This window comes from Syngnathus typhle, linkage group LG11, assembly GCF_033458585.1.
Source record: "Syngnathus typhle isolate RoL2023-S1 ecotype Sweden linkage group LG11, RoL_Styp_1.0, whole genome shotgun sequence".
Classification (NCBI taxonomy): domain Eukaryota; kingdom Metazoa; phylum Chordata; class Actinopteri; order Syngnathiformes; family Syngnathidae; genus Syngnathus; species Syngnathus typhle.
The window spans coordinates 13,064,839-13,083,282 of NC_083748.1; the positions used below are offsets into that span (position 1 = coordinate 13,064,839).

Sequence of the window (18,444 nt, forward strand, 5' to 3'; positions counted from 1 at the left end):
ACAGATTTCAAGGCTCTTTTATGTCGGAGCTCTTGAATGTTTAATTGCAACCTGCGGAAGCTGATTTCGAAGCCCTTGTGGTAAAGTTCATATCTTCCATTTTTGACAGATTTGCATTTAACATGAAGCTCCGACTTGCTGATCAGAGAAGCACCGATCGATTTTTAATCGCATCCCTCACAAGCTGACCGTGATCTCCGAGGTCAAACGGCGAATTAGCATATCATCAAGTGTCGACAGCTTTTGTTTAAATTTCAATTTGCATTGGGTTAAAAGCTTGTCAGCTCTCCAACAGATTTGCATCAAACTTGAAGACCTTGAAGACTGTTTTTGTCAGAACAAGGACGCCAAGGATTTTTAATTGTGTCCAGCACAGGCTATCTCAAATTTCTGAGGTCAGAACTTCAATGAGTAGTATACTCAAAAGGTCAGCATTTGAAACAGCTTTCCTTCAAACTGGAGGTTGATTCTTAAATGTCTCCAGCGCAGGGTTCCGGATCAACGGCTTCACTATTCCGACGAGAGCTTGCCGCAGGTGTGTAAGCTGATGAAAACGGAGTCAAATCACAACCGGCCCCACCAGGACATCCTCGACCATCGTCAGAAGCGCTGCGTGAGAGCTTTGAGATGAGCCACATCCAGCAGCAGCAGCAGCAGCAGCAGCAGCAGCAGCCCAGAATGCTAAGCCGCTTGCTAATCACCTTTGGAGAGGACAGTCTAATTCAGATGTCAAGGCCCATTACCTGTGAGCGCTTCAGAGGTGACCCAGGCAGCTATCTTGCAGCCATAAACACTATTTGGAGGATAATGCACATCTGGAGGGCCGAGAGGCGCCCGGCCCAAATTTGGACTCATTACAGTGAGCCAAGGGGGTTTGGGTGCGGCCTTTAGCGCGTATCAATCAACTCTGCATATAGATGACGTCCTTGACGATGGCACCCGTCAAAGCCATCTGCCTGGAATGTTTTGAGATGTTTTGGTGAGAAATAAACTTGACAATGCTCAAATGTTTCTTTCTATTATTTTCATTTGTTGGATTTTTTAATTGTCTGTCACAAGCTGGCTGTGCTCTCAAATTAGTATGCCAATAAACGGCTGGATTTCAACAACCTTTGCTTCAAAGCTGACACCATTGATTGTTGTTGGAACCTTTTGACTTTTAATTGTATCCGCTACACCATGGCTATGATGTGGGCTCTCCAAAATCAGCATTCAACACATGTTTGACTGATGTTGGAACAAGAAGCTTTTTTGAACGGGACACAACTTTGAGATCTAAGACGATGAGCTCTGGGGGGAAATTAGTATTACTTGATATCCCTAAATCCATCCATCCATTATCTGATCTGCTTTATCCAGACACAAGCAAGTCAAATTTGCGTTTAAAGGGCTCACATAACTTGTTCTCATCAGAACCAGACTGATTTTGAACACCATCCAGTCCAGCATGCGTTTGGACAAAATTAGAACGCAAGGTCGCGGACAGGTAAATATTTGTTTTGTGGCGGCATGACGGCGACCATCCAGCAGACCCCTTTGCAAGCATTCAGAGAATTCTGTGTGCTGCCAGCAGTGTTCCACTGTAGGGAAGCACCTGCAGGGAGCGGCTCATTAACCCCGCCATTGGATCCCGATGCTTTAATTGGACTTGTTTAAGAACAAGCAGCCATCTTGAGCTTGTTGCCGTAATTGCTCTGCCAAGGGTCTGAGCATCGGACCGGGAAAATTCATATATTGTAGATGCACTTCCATAGCCCAAATCAATCTTCGAATGCTCGTACTTGTGATGTCAACATCAGCCATCACGGATTAGGGCTCAAGGTCAAAGCAAGGACGCTGCAATATGTGTTATTGTTTTTCAGGATACCATCAAGTGTCGATTTAACATCTCCATCACATTTTGTTGAAGATGAAATAGGAGTCACTTCCAAAAACAGCATGGTGTTTGTATTATTAAATCAAACCTAGTTGCATTTCTATAGGTTGATATAAACCCCTAAATCAGCATGCCAGACATCCCTCAAGCTATTTTTCTATCCCATTTTTGCAGCTGATTGGCATCATGAGGCACTTGCTGATACGAGAGCCGCATTAATGAGATTAACACACGCTCACTATTGCCGTTTGATAACTGAGGTCGTCTACCGGCTGTGATGTCGGCATGCAACGCCGAGAGGGTGACATACTGTGAATCGATAGATCAACAAAAAAAACACAATTGTGCAATTTGGCCTCCGAATTAACAACCGTGCCTATTCTTTCCCAGGCGCCATCCTTCAAATGAAAGGCTGCCATCATCGTCGCTGCGGCAGCGATCAACGCTTTAGCTCAATGAACATTAAAATGCTGCAATATCAGATGATTAAAACTCACAAAGAGAAAACAACTAAATAGAACCATCTGCTCGGTTGTTATTCACTGTGAAGGGAATATTTGCGCCTGATGCTTTTAGGTTGCAAATTAATGACACTAATCATCATAAAGATTGGTTAACTCCCATCCTGTAGATGGCAGTAACTAGCAGTGCTGAGTGGTTAATTATTATTTTGGGTTAAAAAGAAGAATTTGGCAGTACAAGTCTTTCATCAACGTGCATTTCTAGACAAGATGAGCCACTACTGTTTATCTATACACTACCGTTCAAAAGTTTGGGGTCAGAAAATTGTTTGGGTGACCCCCAAACTTTTGAACGGTAGTGTAAATATTATTATAATAAAATATTATGAATTAAATATTATAAATTATATCTTATATTTGTATAAGATTATATATAATCTATGAATATAAGTATACATATATATTATAAGATTTTTTTACACAGAAGATTATATATATATATATAATCTATAAATAATTATCTAAATAAATATATACACTACCGTTCAAAAGTTTGGGGTCACCCAAACAATTTTGTGACCCCAAACTTTTGAACGGTAGTGTATATATATGCTAAAATACTTGTGCTAAAATAAATGTTCAAAAAATATTTTCCTCAACTTTTATCAAGTCGCCTCTTTCAAGTTCCCCTGTTAGGTACCAAAGATATACTTTTTAGAAAATCCCCACACTTTTGCAACCTTGTTGGCAAGATGGCTGCACTGAGTAACTCGCACTCAGCCACTTTGTTTTTCAATTCGGGGAATGTGGTTTGAGCCTCAGCCGAACGCAACAATGGAAATAGACTCCAGCAGATCTTTAAATAGAGGCGTCACCGCCGACTCAATCAAAAGTTAGCAGAGAGAGACGCTGCCGCGGCCTCGGCGTCGACAACGTCTTCATCTCCGAGCGCAAACGCTGCCCCTGGAGAATTGAACATGCGACGGCAGCGTGCTTTCTTCTACACCACGCTCGGAACGCGGCGAAGAACATCGAGGAACATCTGGTGCACCCAGAGAGCCCGTCTGCTATTGTCTGCTAGTCGCCGTCGAGTCATCACAACAGCTGATCCGGCGACTCCATCAGAGTGGAGAAAAGTTCACTGGCTGACTCAATTATGCATGGCGGGCTGTGAATTAAACATGAGCTCGCCGGCTTGCAAGGATGTATACACGGTGCGGACGCGCAAAGGCCAGGCCGTCTGCACACCTGACGCCATCCGTCAAGACGTGAAAGACATACCAGAGGACAACACGTCTACATAGGTTCATGTTCTCACACAAGTGGTGACCAATGGAAGTCACGTTAACCCACTAAGGTCATCGGAAAATACTGCGTCGAGCGACAAGACGGATATATGATGGAAAATAAATGGAGTGCGACTCCACCGTCTAGCAAACGTTTGCGTGGCGTCAATTTTGGAAGCAGGGGACTGATTATTTGTTTTCATATGCTTTTGAATGTGAGGAGGTTTATCTCTGAGCCAGAGAGGCTTTCCGAAAGCTGTTATTTAATGGTGGCTGCGAAGAGGGATTTGTTGCTATTAGGTCACTTACAATTAAATAGATATCTGGAATCGCTCAAATTCATTGAATTGAAATTCCCGACGGAAGAAAAGTTATCACAAGAATACATGTTGGTTGTCTTAATGTGGATCGACTGAATGTGGTGTATTATTTTTGTGTGCATTTCAACGGGAGGAAAGTTTTTGGACTCCTCCAGACATTTTTGAATCATGGGAGCAAATACATTTTAACGGTGGCACTGTGGGGAGACACATTCGTATCCGTCCATCCATCCATTTTCAGAATTGCTTATCCTCACAAGGGTCGTGGGCGTGCTGAAGTCTATCCCAGCTCACTTTGGCCAGTCGGCAGGGGACACCCTGAACTGGTTGCCGGCCAATCAGAGGGCACACAGAGACAAAAAGCAGTCACGCTCACATCTCCAGGCAATTCGAAGCACTTCATCGGCCTGCCGTGCATGTTCTTTTGGGGTTGAGGGAGGAAACCCAAAGGCATGGGGAGAACACGCAAGTTGCACAAAGGAAGGCCGGAGCCGGAATCGAATCCAGAACATCTGCACTGTGAGGCGGATGTGCTAAACAGCAATCCGCTTTATAGAAATTCAACCCATGATAAATTAAACATAAGCATCAGTTGATTGGTGGAAAGATATTGAAATGATGCTTGCATGGATACAATAGGTTTGCCACTGACCTCAAGCGGAAGTGAATATGAATCTAAATTCTTTGCCAAAGAAATATTCCACTGTAGAAAGGCACATGTTCATTAGAAGTAATTAGCCATAATATTTATCAGCAGATTGCTGGAAAGATATTCAAATGAGGTTCCCCAAGTTGGCACATGAACAGGCTTCCTTCCTCTTCATTTCGCTACCTTGAGAGCTTGTTTTTTATTCCCTGTGTTGAACACGGGGAATTGAAGGTTGGTAAAATTAGGGCAGCAACAAAAGAATTGTGGTTGTTCATCAAAAATGACTGACACATCATTATCAAAAACTTTGATAGGATCTCATTAAATTGTGCAAGGCTACCTAACGCTATGATGCATCATGGCCAACATGAACAATTCTCTGCCTTTGTTGCTCCCCTTCATGCATTTTATTAATCATCCTTGGTTTAGCGGCCCAGTAAAGATGGCTGCTGGCAGCTCTGGAGAGCGCCAGCCACAAAATACACACGTCACGTGCATTCCCGTTACTCCGAAACAACACACACATCTATTGAGAGTGTGTAGACAGGATGTGCAGCTGATGTCTAGGGAGCTCGACCCAGGTCGGGTTCTTGCGGGACACAGCTGCTGGCTGCTTGGGGCGCATTAACGATGGTATCGTTTGCTGTTTTCTGACACGTAAGCAGCGAACCGGCCCGTCTTTCTTTACTGTCCCATCGCCCGACTCCATTAGAGGCTGGCCATAGCGGCACCCCACCTTATTATGGGATGTCAGCGGTAGGCAGCATCATTCATGCTCGGGCCGGAAGTACTGTGATGAGGTAGCCAGCCCTTCTCGCCACTCCACTGCATCCATGTGCACGGGCTGAATAATGGAGGATGTAATTAGGCCTTGTTTCTATGCACGGGAGGGAGTGCACTTAGACTGGATGTCTCCAACCAGGCTGCCACAGCATTATTGCCATTATCAGCGTTCGATCTCCCCGAGAAACCGATGGGAGCCAATGCGCCAATTAGAGCTGATCCCGTGCAATACGGCTCGGGGGGTTCGATGGAGATGTTCTGGGCAACAACACTGGCTGATATAATAAAAAAAAAAGTTGCAGACAACAATTAAGAACGTTCTAGCAATTTCTAACAAATGTTAGTCAGTGGAACAACAACAACGATTTGAGGAGACTCAAGGCTGCTGCAATAAAACCAGTTGCTGCAGTCAAATGGAAACAGTGATGATTGAGGTCGTGCAAAAAACACGCCACACAAGACACAATGGAAGGGAATGGTGAGGAGAGCACATTTTCACCAATCCACTGAGCTACTGCAGCCAAGTACAGACTGCGGAGTAGAGCAACGTAAACGTAGTGGCCAACATGACTAACCGTGACTCAAAGATGCTAATGAAAACAAACAATGGAAAGGAAAACAATCGTCTACGATACTATTTTGGGCTCTTGGTCATGAAGAAAGTGAGCAACACAAAGGTTGCTGCAACTTGCAAGTGGAGACAGTGGTGACTGTAAACTGCAAAAAAAAAAAACAAAAAAAAAACACATCATGAGAGAGTAGCATCTATGGAAAAGAGAGATCCAGAAGAGATCGTGGGCAGCAAAAAAAAACAATCGGCCACTGCATTCAAATGGAGACAGTGGTGAGAGCTACAAGAGCCATGCTGGATTGAAGGCATCAAAAAGTCTTGGGAATCTTCAATTTCACCTCATTTTAAATTCATTTCTTAGTGGCCACTGGATTTAAATTAGGGGGAAAAAAAGGTCATTGCAGATATGTGTTTCAATTTATTATGCAAAAATATGATTTTTGTTATCTTCAGCTTCATCATTAAATCCATGCATGGAACACAATATGGATTTTTCTTGTTGCTTTTCGCAGCAGGGGCGGGACGGATAAATGGCGTTTGCGTTCATTTTGCTGGGCAAAGATGGTTTAAGGTCAAGACACCATTGCTGTGTTGAGTTAGTTGGGTTTAAATAATAATAATAATAATAATAATAATAATAATAATAATAATAATAATAATAATAATAATAATAATAATAATAATAATAATAATAATAATAATAATAATAATAATAATAATAAAGGGGAAAAAAGCACAACATGTATGGGAAAATAAGTTGATGCGACTCACCGGGTTTGACAGTCTTCAAGCGAACCGGCTCCCGAAAGTGTCGTATGACAGCCAGCGTGTCCCGGTTTGTAAGTCCACTGACAGGCGTCCCGTTCACCTCCAGCAGCACATCGCCGTAGTAGGGCAGCTTCCCGACGTGACACACCAGCACGTCCAGCTTCATCTGACCCAGGTGCGGGAACTGGCCCACCTCAGCACCCCCCAGAACCTCCACCATGGAGCCGAAGTCGCCCAGGTTGCCCCAAGACACCGCGCACTCCACCACCTTACCGGACCAGTGTTTCTTCTTCTTCAACGTTCTGGACATGTTGGAGTCCTTGACAAGTCGAGAAAAGCCTGGCTTTGATTAGAATGATTCTTTTTCTTGAATGTCGCGGCCTAATAAACCCGAGCGAGTCCAGCTCGGTTCATCTTCCTGAGTGATTTCCACCCGTGGAAGGTGTGCAGCACGAGTGTCATCCACGCGGTCATTCCAATAAGCGCGCTCTGTGCGTAAAACGTGACGAAGCGCAGAAATCACAGCGTCGCTCTCTGCAAAATAAAATGGAATAAAAGATGCAAAATCAGGTCGTCAACGCGGCAGGTTCGGATGACACCGGAGCAACGAGCGTGGACGCAGACAGACAGACAGACAAGCAGGCTGACAGGCAGGCAGGCGGCTCCACGCACCGTGGAAGTCCAGCCCCCGGTAGTGAAGGCATCTGATTCCAAAGCAGGTTTGCGCACACCTGCCACCGCTCAGACTCGTTCCGGGCCCGGCTCCGTCCGGAACGGTACGCCCCCTTTTAGGCGCTGTGCGCACTGACGCTTTTTGGGCTTGCGTGGAAATAGGTGCTGGCGCCATCTTCTGGTGACATACAGCGTCGGTCCAAGTGTCCTCAAACGCACCGGTCGAATTCCACCACTCCAACTCACCCTCTATTTTCTTTCACACGTATTGAAGGAAAAGAAAATACAAACGCATCAATGGCATTTCAATGGGAAGATGATTTCATTTGCACGTGATGTTGGTGAGGATATTATTGCATCATCTGGTTGTCTGCATTAAACAGCATTCAAGCCCACAATGAAATCAATCATGAATCAGTTATCTCTTCATTTGCATCATTTTTCTTTTATGCTGCGTGCATCATTGTTGAATTTAAGACCAGAACCAAAACTGTATTTTTGCAAATACTGGAACCACAGTTTGTTTGTGGTATGGTGTCCGTCTAATTTTGGAGGGATGTACTAAATAGTTTAGTGTGAAGTAAAAGAACACGGTAAATGTCATTCATTTTTACGGTTGTATGATAAATGATGATTTATACGCTTGAATGGAGCAGCTTGGTGTCAGCACTCTGAGTCAGAGCACTGTCATATGTCAGGGATGTCATCCTAAATTTATTAAAGGTGATGACATAACCTGGGGTCCTGGATGAGATGTTTTTTTTGTGGCGGGTCTCTTTTATAATTGAACTAATGATGATTTTTAGATCAATAAATCTCTCAATTAATCACACTTTTCTAAAATGGTTTCTTTAGAATTAATAGTGAATATTTTTATTTATTTATTTATTTTTTATTCCATGTAAAGCGTCTTTGGGTTATTGAAAAGCGCTATATAAATTGAATGTATTATTATTAATAAAAAAAAAACGGTTACTGCATGTATTGTGTAGAACACAATTCGTTTTTATTGTCTATAATAATAGCTATGTAACAAAAATTCATTTTCTTTTCATATTTGATTAAACATGCTTTATACAATGTACATGGTCCAAAAATAGAATCGGAAATAAACTTAAAAGCACGGAAGATTGACAGAGCTTTTTTTGTTTTTACTGTACTAGTAAACTTTGGTATTGAGGAAACAAAGTGGCACTCCGATTGCAATAATAATGTAATGTATGTCACATGGTCATGAAAGGATCCAAAGGGAAATCAGGAATGTGTAGATTCAGAATAATAATTAAAAAAAAAAAAAGTAAACATAATAATAGCAAAACAACCAAAAATGTAAATCGACATAAGGCCTCGGTTGTTTGACCGCTTCCATAAACAAGTGACAGAGTTTGGGGCGGAGGGTCCTCAATGTACCACTGTAAGATTCCAGGGTCTCCATTTTAAACAACAGTACCATTTTGCGGCAAAACGAGGAATGTGTGCAATGTCGACAACGGAGGAGCAAAAATCCAAGTGCAAAAAGGTGACATCATTTCAGTTCTGCCTGCTGCTTTCCACTAATTACAGATAAAGTGAGAGCGCAGTGGAGCCTCCTCAAAGTGAACAGCCATTAACTTCTTTTTATGCTTCACTGGCCTACTCATATGGGTGCCTAGAATTTGAGGATTTTGGAAAAGAAGAACAAATATTTTTAGCAAAGACTTGTTTTCTGATACCTTTGGCCTATTGAGCAAAATCATGAGAAATATTCAAAATGATATTACAAGCATTGCATATTGAAGTCCAGTTGGACAATTTGATGCTAGACCACAACAAATATGATGAAATTTCCACCAGAATGTCTTTTGAATATTTATAGCAGAAGAGTTTTGAACTATTGGGGCTCCACTGGATTCCTCCCAAGAAACTTCCTGGGTACCAAACCAGTTTTAGATTAGAGACAAAGTGTCAAATATAATAGCAGATGACTAGCCTGTACATACAAGTATAAAAGAATACATTCTACACTTGTTTTTTTTCACAGTGCCAATGGGAGGACGGTGAGTTCAGTCATAATAAAAGATCACGGTTAAATTAAGTGCCTGTGAGCGGTGAAGGGAAAACGGATCAGTGCGCGTGTTCTCTCCATGGAGGTGACACTAATATTAATAAAAAACATGATTGTCACATGAAATAAAAAAAAAAAAGGGGCCCTCACTCGGTAAACTGCTTGAAGAGGAAGGCTGGCTGACGGCGGTAAGGCTGAGGTTATATTCATATGTAATACGCAGCACAGTGGCGTCACTGTCCCCTCGCAGTCTTCGCTCAATATCTCAACGATGCTCCGTCACGCTCCGCACAACGGAAGAAAAAAAAAAAAGTCCCTCCAAATTTTACATTCACGACGTCCTCAGGAGCGACGGCTGGAGGTCGACTTTTGTTCAGTGAGAGTAGAGCAATGCAAAAACACTCTGAGAGAATCTTTGGCAGAGTGTTGAAGGAGGTAGTGGGTGCAGAAAGGCATGTGGACACCAGTGGGCACCAGGTTTAGGTGGGTGCTGGATGGTCCTGAGGCTTAGTCCTTTTGGGAGGGAGTCTGTCAGGGGGCGTGCTCGCCGCCGCATCGCCCGGCGGTGGAAATGTCCGGCCCGCATGGGGCTTGGAGGTTTGCCTTTCGCTCCACATCGAGTTGCCGAGGAAGTCTACAAATAGTCCGGAGAAGATGCAAAAGCGCTGTTAAAAACGATCCGGATGTCAGACGACAGATTGGGGAAATGACACAAGCAAGATAATCCTATCAGCCTATTTGCCGAAATGTGGCAGTAAGCGAGAAGCTTATTTACGGCCTGCAATTATAATTGCGTGGCGCGTTGCATCGCCGAGCTAGGAACATCAAGTTGGAGTTTACCATGCACTTCTTACCACTTGCACAGTCTCCCATTGAAGTATGTGAGCCTGGCCTCTCCAAGAGGCGCTCCAGGGTGACGTCCTCTCGCCGAGCGTGCTCACTAAAGCTTTCCTTGAGGCCCGGTAGATCTTTGTCCAGTGCGTCGTCTTCGCTCAGGTAGGCGTAGGGGCAGTAGTCCCGCGTGCGAGAGTAGACGTTGGCGTTGTCGTAGCAGTCGGAGCAGATAACCAAAGGAGCTGCTGCGCCTTACGATACAAGACACACAGTGTTTACATGCAGGGTTATGCTGCATCAGAGCTGCTAGAAAAAAAAAAAACAGGAGAGAACCTGCAAACATATTCCGCCAGCTTTGTGCCTTTCATCACAACCCTTTTGAGATGCACACAATTTTGCTTTGGTGTGAAGTACAAAGTCATTCTCCGGTTTCACGCCTCAGCTTCCAACTTGCATTATTTAGTCGTGTTTGCTGGACTATAAAAAAATCGATTTGGTACTTTGCAATTTTATGGACTGGTAAGATGCAGAAAGAAGGGCTAGATGGAATGCAAATGACTTCTAAATAAAAAGAAAAAGGCAGGCAGACATCCATATGACAAACGGACCTGCGGGGGCTCCAGCTGGTCCGTCACGAGCCTCCCCGGGCTGGAAGCTGCTATGGCCTGTGAACAGAGAGCCCGCCCGGCAGTGAAGCCGTCCGTTACTGTCCGTTTCCACCTCGCTGCCTGCGTCTCCGTAGCACACACCTGGGACACGCACACAGGACAGTGAGCTGACCCATTTTACATTTGACCACCGTCTGTGTTTGTGCGTATAGTTTTAAAAGGCAGAGCTCGGCCTGGTGAGTGAGGTGAGCAATTCGAAGTTGAGAGACTCGGCTTACTGTCGGTGCCCTTGTGCACATGTCCATTGGAGAGAGGAGGCATGAGCTGCTGGTGGCTGCCGGCCTCAGAGTTGCTGTAGCCTTCCGGCGGTTCTGACAAAGTCCCCTGAGAAGAGAGGTAGCTGGGAATGTCCGGAGGTAAATTCATCTCATCTGTTGAAAGAAAAGGTCGACATTCGATGTGAAATGATGCACAAGGTGTCCGGAATCAAAACATTTTTGGCTGCTACCATTCGCTAACCTGTGTTGCTGATGCTATAGTCTTCACTCTTCCTGCGCATGTGATAGATGACGATGACCCACACCAGTGAGGTCCCGACCACGCAGCAGACCACCACGATCACCACGATGCCCACGGTGGTCCAGCCGTCCTGGTCGAACCCGGCGCCGGTGTCGCAGTTGGGCGATGGCGAGACGCCCAGGTAGATGTGGCCGCGCTCGGTTCCCAGCGTGTTGGACATGAGGCAGGTGTACTTCCCGGCGTCACTGGGCCCCGCGTCGACTATGATCAGGAGCTGGTTGGCGGCGGCGAAGAAGTGGCGCTCCGTGAGCACCAGGGGGCCGTCGTCTTTGGTCCAGTTGAGGCGTGGGGCGGGGCTGCCTCCAGCGATGCATTGAAGCACAGCCGTTTCACCTCTCGCCACTGTTCTGTCCTCCAGGGGCCGCAGAAAGGAAGGAGTTTCTGCAATCGGAGAGGATAGCATTGCACGAGACGGCGCAAAACGACTGACCTAGTCGAGCCGTACGAGTCAAGTAGTAGTCTACCACTCACCCAGGACGGTGAGTGTGGCGTTGGCAGACAAGCTGCCCGCCGCGTTCTGCGCCGTGCAGCTGTACACCCCCATGTCCTCCGCCTTCACGTTGGCGATGAAGAAGATGTCGTCGTCCGGCATGACGTGCATCCTGCGCTCACGGGCGGCGGGGAAATCCGTGCCGCCGTCCTTCTGCCACGCGATTTGCGGCGAAGGGTGGCCCTCGGCGGCGCACTCCAGCCGGGCCATGGTCCCGGTGCGGATGGTCAGATCCATGGGGGTCTTGAGGAAGGACGGTAGCTCTGTGGAGAGGACAGACAAACATTTGAATCAAGTTGCATTCCTTCTGCCAAATTCAGAGCTGAAACAAATCATCTATTCACCGTTGACGGTGAGCTTGGCCTTGTTGGAGTAGTTGGCACCAAAGTGGTTGGACACCACACACTGGTAGCGTCCCTCGTCGGTGAAGTTGACGTTGAGGAGGTGCAGCACGGTGGTGTAGATCAGCTCGCCGTCCTGGTACCGGCCGTAGTTTTGGACCTCGGCATCGTAAAGCACCTCGCCGTCCTTCCGCCACGCCGTGCTCATTGGCGAGTCGCTGCTGCTCAATGCTACGCAGCTCAGGGTCACGTTGTTGCCGCGCAGCGCCACCGACGTCTCGGGGTGAGTGGTGATCCGAGGCTTGGGGAAGTCGTCTGTGGGGTTCAAACAATCAATCGTTTGGATTCTTTGGTGTGAATGCACTTTTCCGCAATTCTAAGACAGCTGAAACAATCAGATAATTATATCATTTGATCACAAAATCAAGGTGACACAGAATCACTGACCACAAACAAAGTCTTCGGGGAGGACTGAAAGGACATTGCGACCGAGCAAGCCGGCCGGGTGGGCGCAAACGGCGGCGACGGAATGAAGAAAGCGGCTGCTGGTGAGCCAGGGCCCCAGCCACTGCATGTGACAGTCGCACAGCAAGCTGCTTGTGTTGAGGATGCTTGACGGGAACGCAACACATAAGATAATGAGGAAAAACAAACACATTAGCTGAGATTTTTTTTTCTTCCCATTTTTACTTACAACACTTTGAGCTTTGTATGTTGCAGTGCCTCAGGATGTATTGACATGATGTCATTACTTCCGAGGTCCCTGGAAAAATAAGAAAATAAATGAGTCTTACATGCAAGTCTGCAATTTTGGGTCAAAAACCACTACAATGTGTTCTGGGATTAAAAAAAAAAAAAAAAGGTGTTCCAATAATTGACTCACAGGTGCTCCAACTCATCCAGACCCTCGAAGGCTTTCTTGGTTATTGACTTGATTTTGTTCCGCTGTAATATTCTAGAAGACAGAATGTTTGATGGTGAATTAGTCTGTCACGCGCAGCTTTTGTTGACGCGACATGATGCAAAAAGCAGAAATCGACACCAACACAAAAAGAAAAACAAGCATTTTTGCATCCTCACAATGTGTTCAGCTTTTTCATGCCGTCAAACAAGCAGATGGAGTCCTCAATGGCCCAAGAAATTTCATTATTGTGGATGTCTCTGCCAAAACAAAGAGGCAGATTTTAGTTTAGGAACACACACACACACACTATGCATGCACATGTAGTGAGTTGACCCTAATGACCTTAAGTCCTTGTTACATCAGGAAGGTGCTATGGCAAGAGACTGTTACATTCGATTGGATAGAAGATGGAATAAGAAAATAAATTGCTCTACCTGTACTCGCAATCAATCAAAACACAACATCCAAAGAGTGAAATCCTAATCTGAAAGATTGTCTTCTCCTCCTACAGTCCAATCCATCAAACTTCCACAGTGAGCCATTGTTTCGATGAGCGGGGATGAATTGGCCCCCCGTTTGGCAAAAGAAAGTCAGTTCACGGGGCCAGAGCCGTGCATGCCGGATGCCTTGCGGGACCGGGCTCCTTTTGTCCGCCCCTCCTCACGCTTGGCCACCTCTGAAAGAACTCCTGCACTCTCATGAAAGCACCCACGCTGGTGTGTCAAGCTGCCGCAGCTAGCTGACCTCCTTCTCCAGCCGCACATAGATGTAGATTTTACGTCATTAGTTTGGGATGGTGCAGCTTGCAAACGAAACAAGTGTCAGGGTTTCTAAATTGCAGAGCGGATATAGCAACCAAATCTGATATTCTGCATGAGCAGAGAGGAGCAGCGGTTACACCACTTCACAAAGTGATGTGCAGGATCACAAGAGAGATTGCTGACAATCACAATCTTGATCGAAAAAAGCAAAAAACAAGGAGCCATATAGTCACTCCTTACCAACAGGATGGAAGACTTGGTGGGCGGACAGTGCAATCGACGAGAAACATGGACGGGAAATCATTCTACAAAATGACATGATGGGTGCTCTTGAACTAAGGATGGAGTCACACTGCGTGGCTCAAGTGACATATTTGTTTCGTTTCAAGTGATGCAGTGCCGATATGTGGGCAGTATAAATGTGTGTGTGGTATGTAAGATCGGAATCCGACCTCTTCAAAATGCATCAATATCTCATCTGCCAGTGCAATTGCAGCATAAAGGCACGGATCAGTTGAACCTTGTCAACGCAAGCTTGATGTCATTGAATTGTACCAATGACTGACATAAATATACACGTCAGCGTATTCCAAACAGCACATTTAAAAATACTCGCCGTGAAGCCATTCTACACCAAATGCATAGACAATTAAATATGGTCTAAATGTACAGGTAGGTCCATCATCAAATCGAATAAATAAATCACAATTGGTGGTTAATTGACATGTAAATAGAGAAAAAAAAAACCCTAAATCAGACCTGGCCACTTGGATCTAGAGCTGCAGTGTAATTCCAGCCTATACAGATGGCAATGAGGAAGTGAAACAAACACAAAATCTAATTTATTTTGTGGAAGTACAGATATGAAATTGTGAATATTTCTCACTTCACTAAAGACACTACACACTAAGCAGTGAAGCAAACAAACCTGCCATGTTCCTTCAGAATGCACAGAGAGCAAAAATTATACATTATTTCTAGAAATGATTATTTTTTTTGATGGGAGGGGGATGATTCGTTGTCACAAATCCATCAGTGATGGCAGTGTGAAAAGTCCAACGTGCGGTTGAGACTCTACGTATTGACCCCAAAAAGGTCCCGCTTATTACTTACAATGTGCGCAGATTGGCCAGACTACTGAAGACCCGCTCTTCCACGTGGCTAATGGAGTTCTCGCCAAGGTTCAGGCTCTCCAGAAGACCTAAGCCCACAAAAGCGGTGTCCTCCAGTCTGGTCAGGTGGTTGGAGGAAAGGTCTCTGTATAAAACAAAAAGTACAAATATGTTTAGCGATGATATCAAGAAAATATGCTGTTAGATATTTTTCAAAAAGTGGTTATTCCAGAGGGAAAGAAAACACACTAACAGCTCCTCCAGCTTTTGGCAAAACTCCCAGGCGTCTGGTCGGATGATGCTCACGGCGTTCTGGCTCACTCGCAGGATCCGCAGCATCCGCAGGCCGTACAGCCAACCTTTGTTCACCTCTGTTAGGTTGTTGTGCTCGAGCTCTCTGAAACAGATAATGCTGTTTATCGATCCCCGACCTATATTAGCCGCGAAGTTACGGGAAGGAACCGATTGGCGACTCACAGTTCCTCCATGCTGATGAGTCCAAAAAAGGCGCCGTCCATGAGCTTGGTGATGCCGTTCCGTTGCAACTTTAGTGACTGGAGCGCGTCCATCTCTTTGAATGTCAGGCTGTCCACAATTCGGATCCTGTTACGCTTCATTTCCCTGATGAGGAGCGAGAGAGAGAGGCAATTTAGTATTTGACAATTCCGAGTGCAGATTCAATGCCTTGGCAAGAAAAACAAGAGAACGCATCCAAAGTGTTGTTTTGTAAAATGAAATGAAGCTATTGCTCCTCAATTTGGCAACATTGTTCTACTTCAGGATTATTTGATTACTCGTTTAAAATGAAAATCCCCATTTTTTTCCCCTCCCATTGATATTGGAAGTGTTCTAATCATTTGGCACCCGTATCTCACTTATGTTTGCTTTTCCCCCCCTTAGTGAGTCTTTGCTGTTTTAACATCCAAAGATACTTACAAAAACTGCAGACTGGGAAGTTTGAAGACTTTAGCCGGTAGCGCCGTCAATCTGTTCCGGTTGAGTTTCAATACCAGCAAAGAGCTGGAGATGTTGTCGAAGCAACCCGGCTCCAGGACGCTGATCTTGTTATTACTCAAATTTCTGCAAGATTAAAAGACAAACGAAACAAAGCTTTGGAAATGGTTTGCTTGTCCAACCAACAAACCCGGTTCAATTCTAGCTGGAGGAATCGTACAGATATTTTAACTGCATGGAGGGGAAGGTTCCCGCCCTGAGCTCGGAAAGGGAGTTGGATGTCAGGTCCAGCGTCTCCAGTGACTCGTACGGCAGCAGTTGATGCACCAAGAGCTCAGAGATGCGGTTGTGCACTCTAAATCATGCAAGACACAAGTGTGAGTCAAGACGGAAAACCGACTGATTAGTTATTCATGGAGGCATAACCGAAATATAAATGACTCAAATAATTGTCCACGGGTGCCTCAATATATTGGGAATTTAGTAGGCATGATTACAAAATGGTCGACTGTAAGATAAGAGGTGACTTACAGTGACAGTGAGGTGATGTTGGCGGTGGCTTCTCCAAAGAAGGGCAGGGCTGTTACTTCATTGTGGTTCATTGAGCTGGAACGAAATTTAAAACATCGTGGTTATTTTGCCGTGACCTAGTTTACTCTGAATTAAGAACTACACGTAAAACGTCTGCGCCACTGAGAGTGTATCAGCTCATAACCAAGCAGATCAAGCTTTCGCCCCGAAGGTGCTGCTTTATTCCTTTGAGTCACCGCTCTGTACAGTACTTTTTGATTGGATTTTTCACTATTTTCAATTTCATGCAGCCGGTAGGGAGTTGTAAATCTGCAGACAGGAGACAAAGTGACTTGGACTGACATTGCTCAGTGCTGGATTGAAGAGCCAATACATCTGGAAGCCAGTTGAAACGTAACACGGCATCCTACGCTAAAATAACTTATTTGTGGTCAACCTACTGCTGACGTCACACATCTCACAATCCAGTGTGCCAAATGTAAACAAAGTCCTGTTGGCAGTATTACATGTAGCATGTACATATCAATTCAATAAGCTATCTATATAAGATTCTAAATCACCAGTCTAGTGTCAATGTTGTGATGCCCCAGGAGCAACTTGAGCACATCCATGCTAACTTGGCTAACTACTTACACTTGATTTATCCCCTCCAGTGGCTCCAAGGGAGCCGTCGAGAGCCGTCTCCTGTTGCAGTCCAAAACTCGGAACCGGTCCGGTCCCGTGGTGCACGAGCAAGGAGCCGGACACGTCTTCAGGCCCCAGGCAATCGCATTAAGAAGCACGAAGACGAAGACCGAGGGAAGGGGCCAGCCTTCCGCCATTTTAAATGTCTTCCCGCAGGAGTAGCTGTGGAGCTATGTGGCTAACTAGCCTTGGATGTTCTCACTTTCACTATTCAGCCGTCGTGCTGTTCCCGCAACTTGCGATCGGTCAAGCAGAAATACAATTCGAAGTAGCGACACTATTCCGGCTCCGTATGGAGCGACTAAGCAGAGTTACGGCCCAGTTGGAGCGCAGCATCTTGGCACAGATTTCTGCTTTGCTTCTTCTTCCCGTGCCTGGAATTCCTTCAGCTCCTACCTAGACAGACGACCCGCATACGCCACCTTTTCCAGCGCCAAGTTTAATGCCGCATGTTTGGGATCGATTAGGTTGAACGGAATTAGGAGTCCGAAAATATTCACCCGAGTTGGAATTTCAAGTCATTTCACCATCTTTGCATGTCTTGCTAGAACAACAAACGCGCCCTGCTGTTGATGACATGCGATATTATTGGTCCCGCCCCCTTTTACAAGATGTCGACAATTCTACTGGCCCTGGTGTACGTTTGTCAAACCAGTACGTGAATGTGATTGGCTTCTACAACAAAACGACGGTGATTTGTAGCCGCACTTTATATCCGATCACAAAAATGTGATTTAATCGTTCAGAATCAACATGAAATTTTGTTTGAGCACCGAGAAAGAATAGGAGTGTAGCATGGAAAAATGGCCGCACCACATTTGTATTTGCAAAGTGACTTGTTTGTGGCTTTTTGGGGGAACCGATCCTTTCTCATCCGAGTAAAACTCACCTACCGTTTTTTTCCATGTATAATGCGCAAAATTTAACTAATTTATTGTCTTCAAATCCGGGGTGCGCATTATACATGGGTACAATTTTTATTTATTTTTAATTATTTATTTATTTTTTTGAAGAAAATTATGGTACAACAATTTTTGAAGAAAATCTTGTCACGGATGGAGTGTGGAAAGGAGCAGGGCGACCAAGTGCAGCTTGGACCAGGGTTCATTGGAGGAACTCAAAATACAGACTTGGTAAACTAACATAACTCCCTAACAAAACCAACAACAAGACTGACCGACAAAGACGTGGAACAAAAAGAAAGGGTGACATTACC

At 45.1% G+C, this 18,444-nt stretch overlaps 2 protein-coding genes across 11 annotated transcripts in view; both read right to left on the reverse strand.

Annotated features, from left to right (window-relative positions):
• Window positions 1-7,483, reverse strand: part of LOC133161880 (membrane-associated guanylate kinase, WW and PDZ domain-containing protein 3) — a 71,168-nt gene extending 63,685 nt beyond the window's left edge. For 6 of the 7 annotated variants that reach the window (XM_061290594.1, XM_061290593.1, XM_061290592.1 and 3 more), the window contains exon 1: window positions 6,718-7,380. In XM_061290594.1, coding sequence (XP_061146578.1) covers window positions 6,718-7,024 — 307 coding nt within the window. In that variant the 5' untranslated portion in view covers window positions 7,025-7,380. The other variant, XM_061290591.1, reaches the window with a different exon arrangement.
• Window positions 7,484-8,368: 885 nt separating this feature from the next.
• On the reverse strand, window positions 8,369-17,840 carry lrig2 (leucine-rich repeats and immunoglobulin-like domains 2). 4 transcript variants are annotated; one of them, XM_061292073.1, is made up of 18 exons: window positions 17,178-17,840; window positions 16,545-16,619; window positions 16,234-16,368; window positions 15,996-16,139; window positions 15,537-15,680; window positions 15,313-15,456; window positions 15,061-15,204; window positions 13,363-13,443; window positions 13,166-13,237; window positions 12,977-13,045; window positions 12,730-12,893; window positions 12,286-12,597; window positions 11,923-12,204; window positions 11,392-11,832; window positions 11,151-11,303; window positions 10,873-11,013; window positions 10,285-10,509; window positions 8,369-10,064 (listed from the first exon to the last, which is right to left on the reverse strand). In XM_061292073.1, exons 1-18 carry the CDS (start codon window positions 17,363-17,365, stop codon window positions 9,910-9,912), a joined length of 3,069 nt encoding a protein of 1,022 aa, XP_061148057.1. In that variant the 5' UTR covers window positions 17,366-17,840; the 3' UTR covers window positions 8,369-9,909. The 4 variants fall into 4 exon arrangements, with proteins under 4 accessions (XP_061148057.1, XP_061148056.1, XP_061148059.1 ...); XM_061292072.1 differs by having other exon boundaries at window positions 10,285-10,515; XM_061292075.1 differs by lacking the exons at window positions 15,313-15,456; window positions 15,537-15,680 and having other exon boundaries at window positions 10,285-10,515.
• Window positions 17,841-18,444: the final 604 nt, after the last annotated feature.

Excerpts from the sequence above, each read along its gene's own strand:
- lrig2 (XM_061292072.1), bottom strand. The coding sequence starts at position 17,365 with ATGGCGGAAGGCTGGCCCCTTCCCTCGGTCTTCGTCTTCGTGCTTCTT. Across the intron at positions 15,457-15,536 it reads CTCATCAGCATGGAGGAACT|AGAGCTCGAGCACAACAACC; the intron begins GTGAGTCGCCAA and ends TATCTGTTTCAG. Across the intron at positions 12,205-12,285 it reads GGCCAAGCTCACCGTCAACG|AGCTACCGTCCTTCCTCAAG; the intron begins GTGAATAGATGA and ends TCCTCTCCACAG.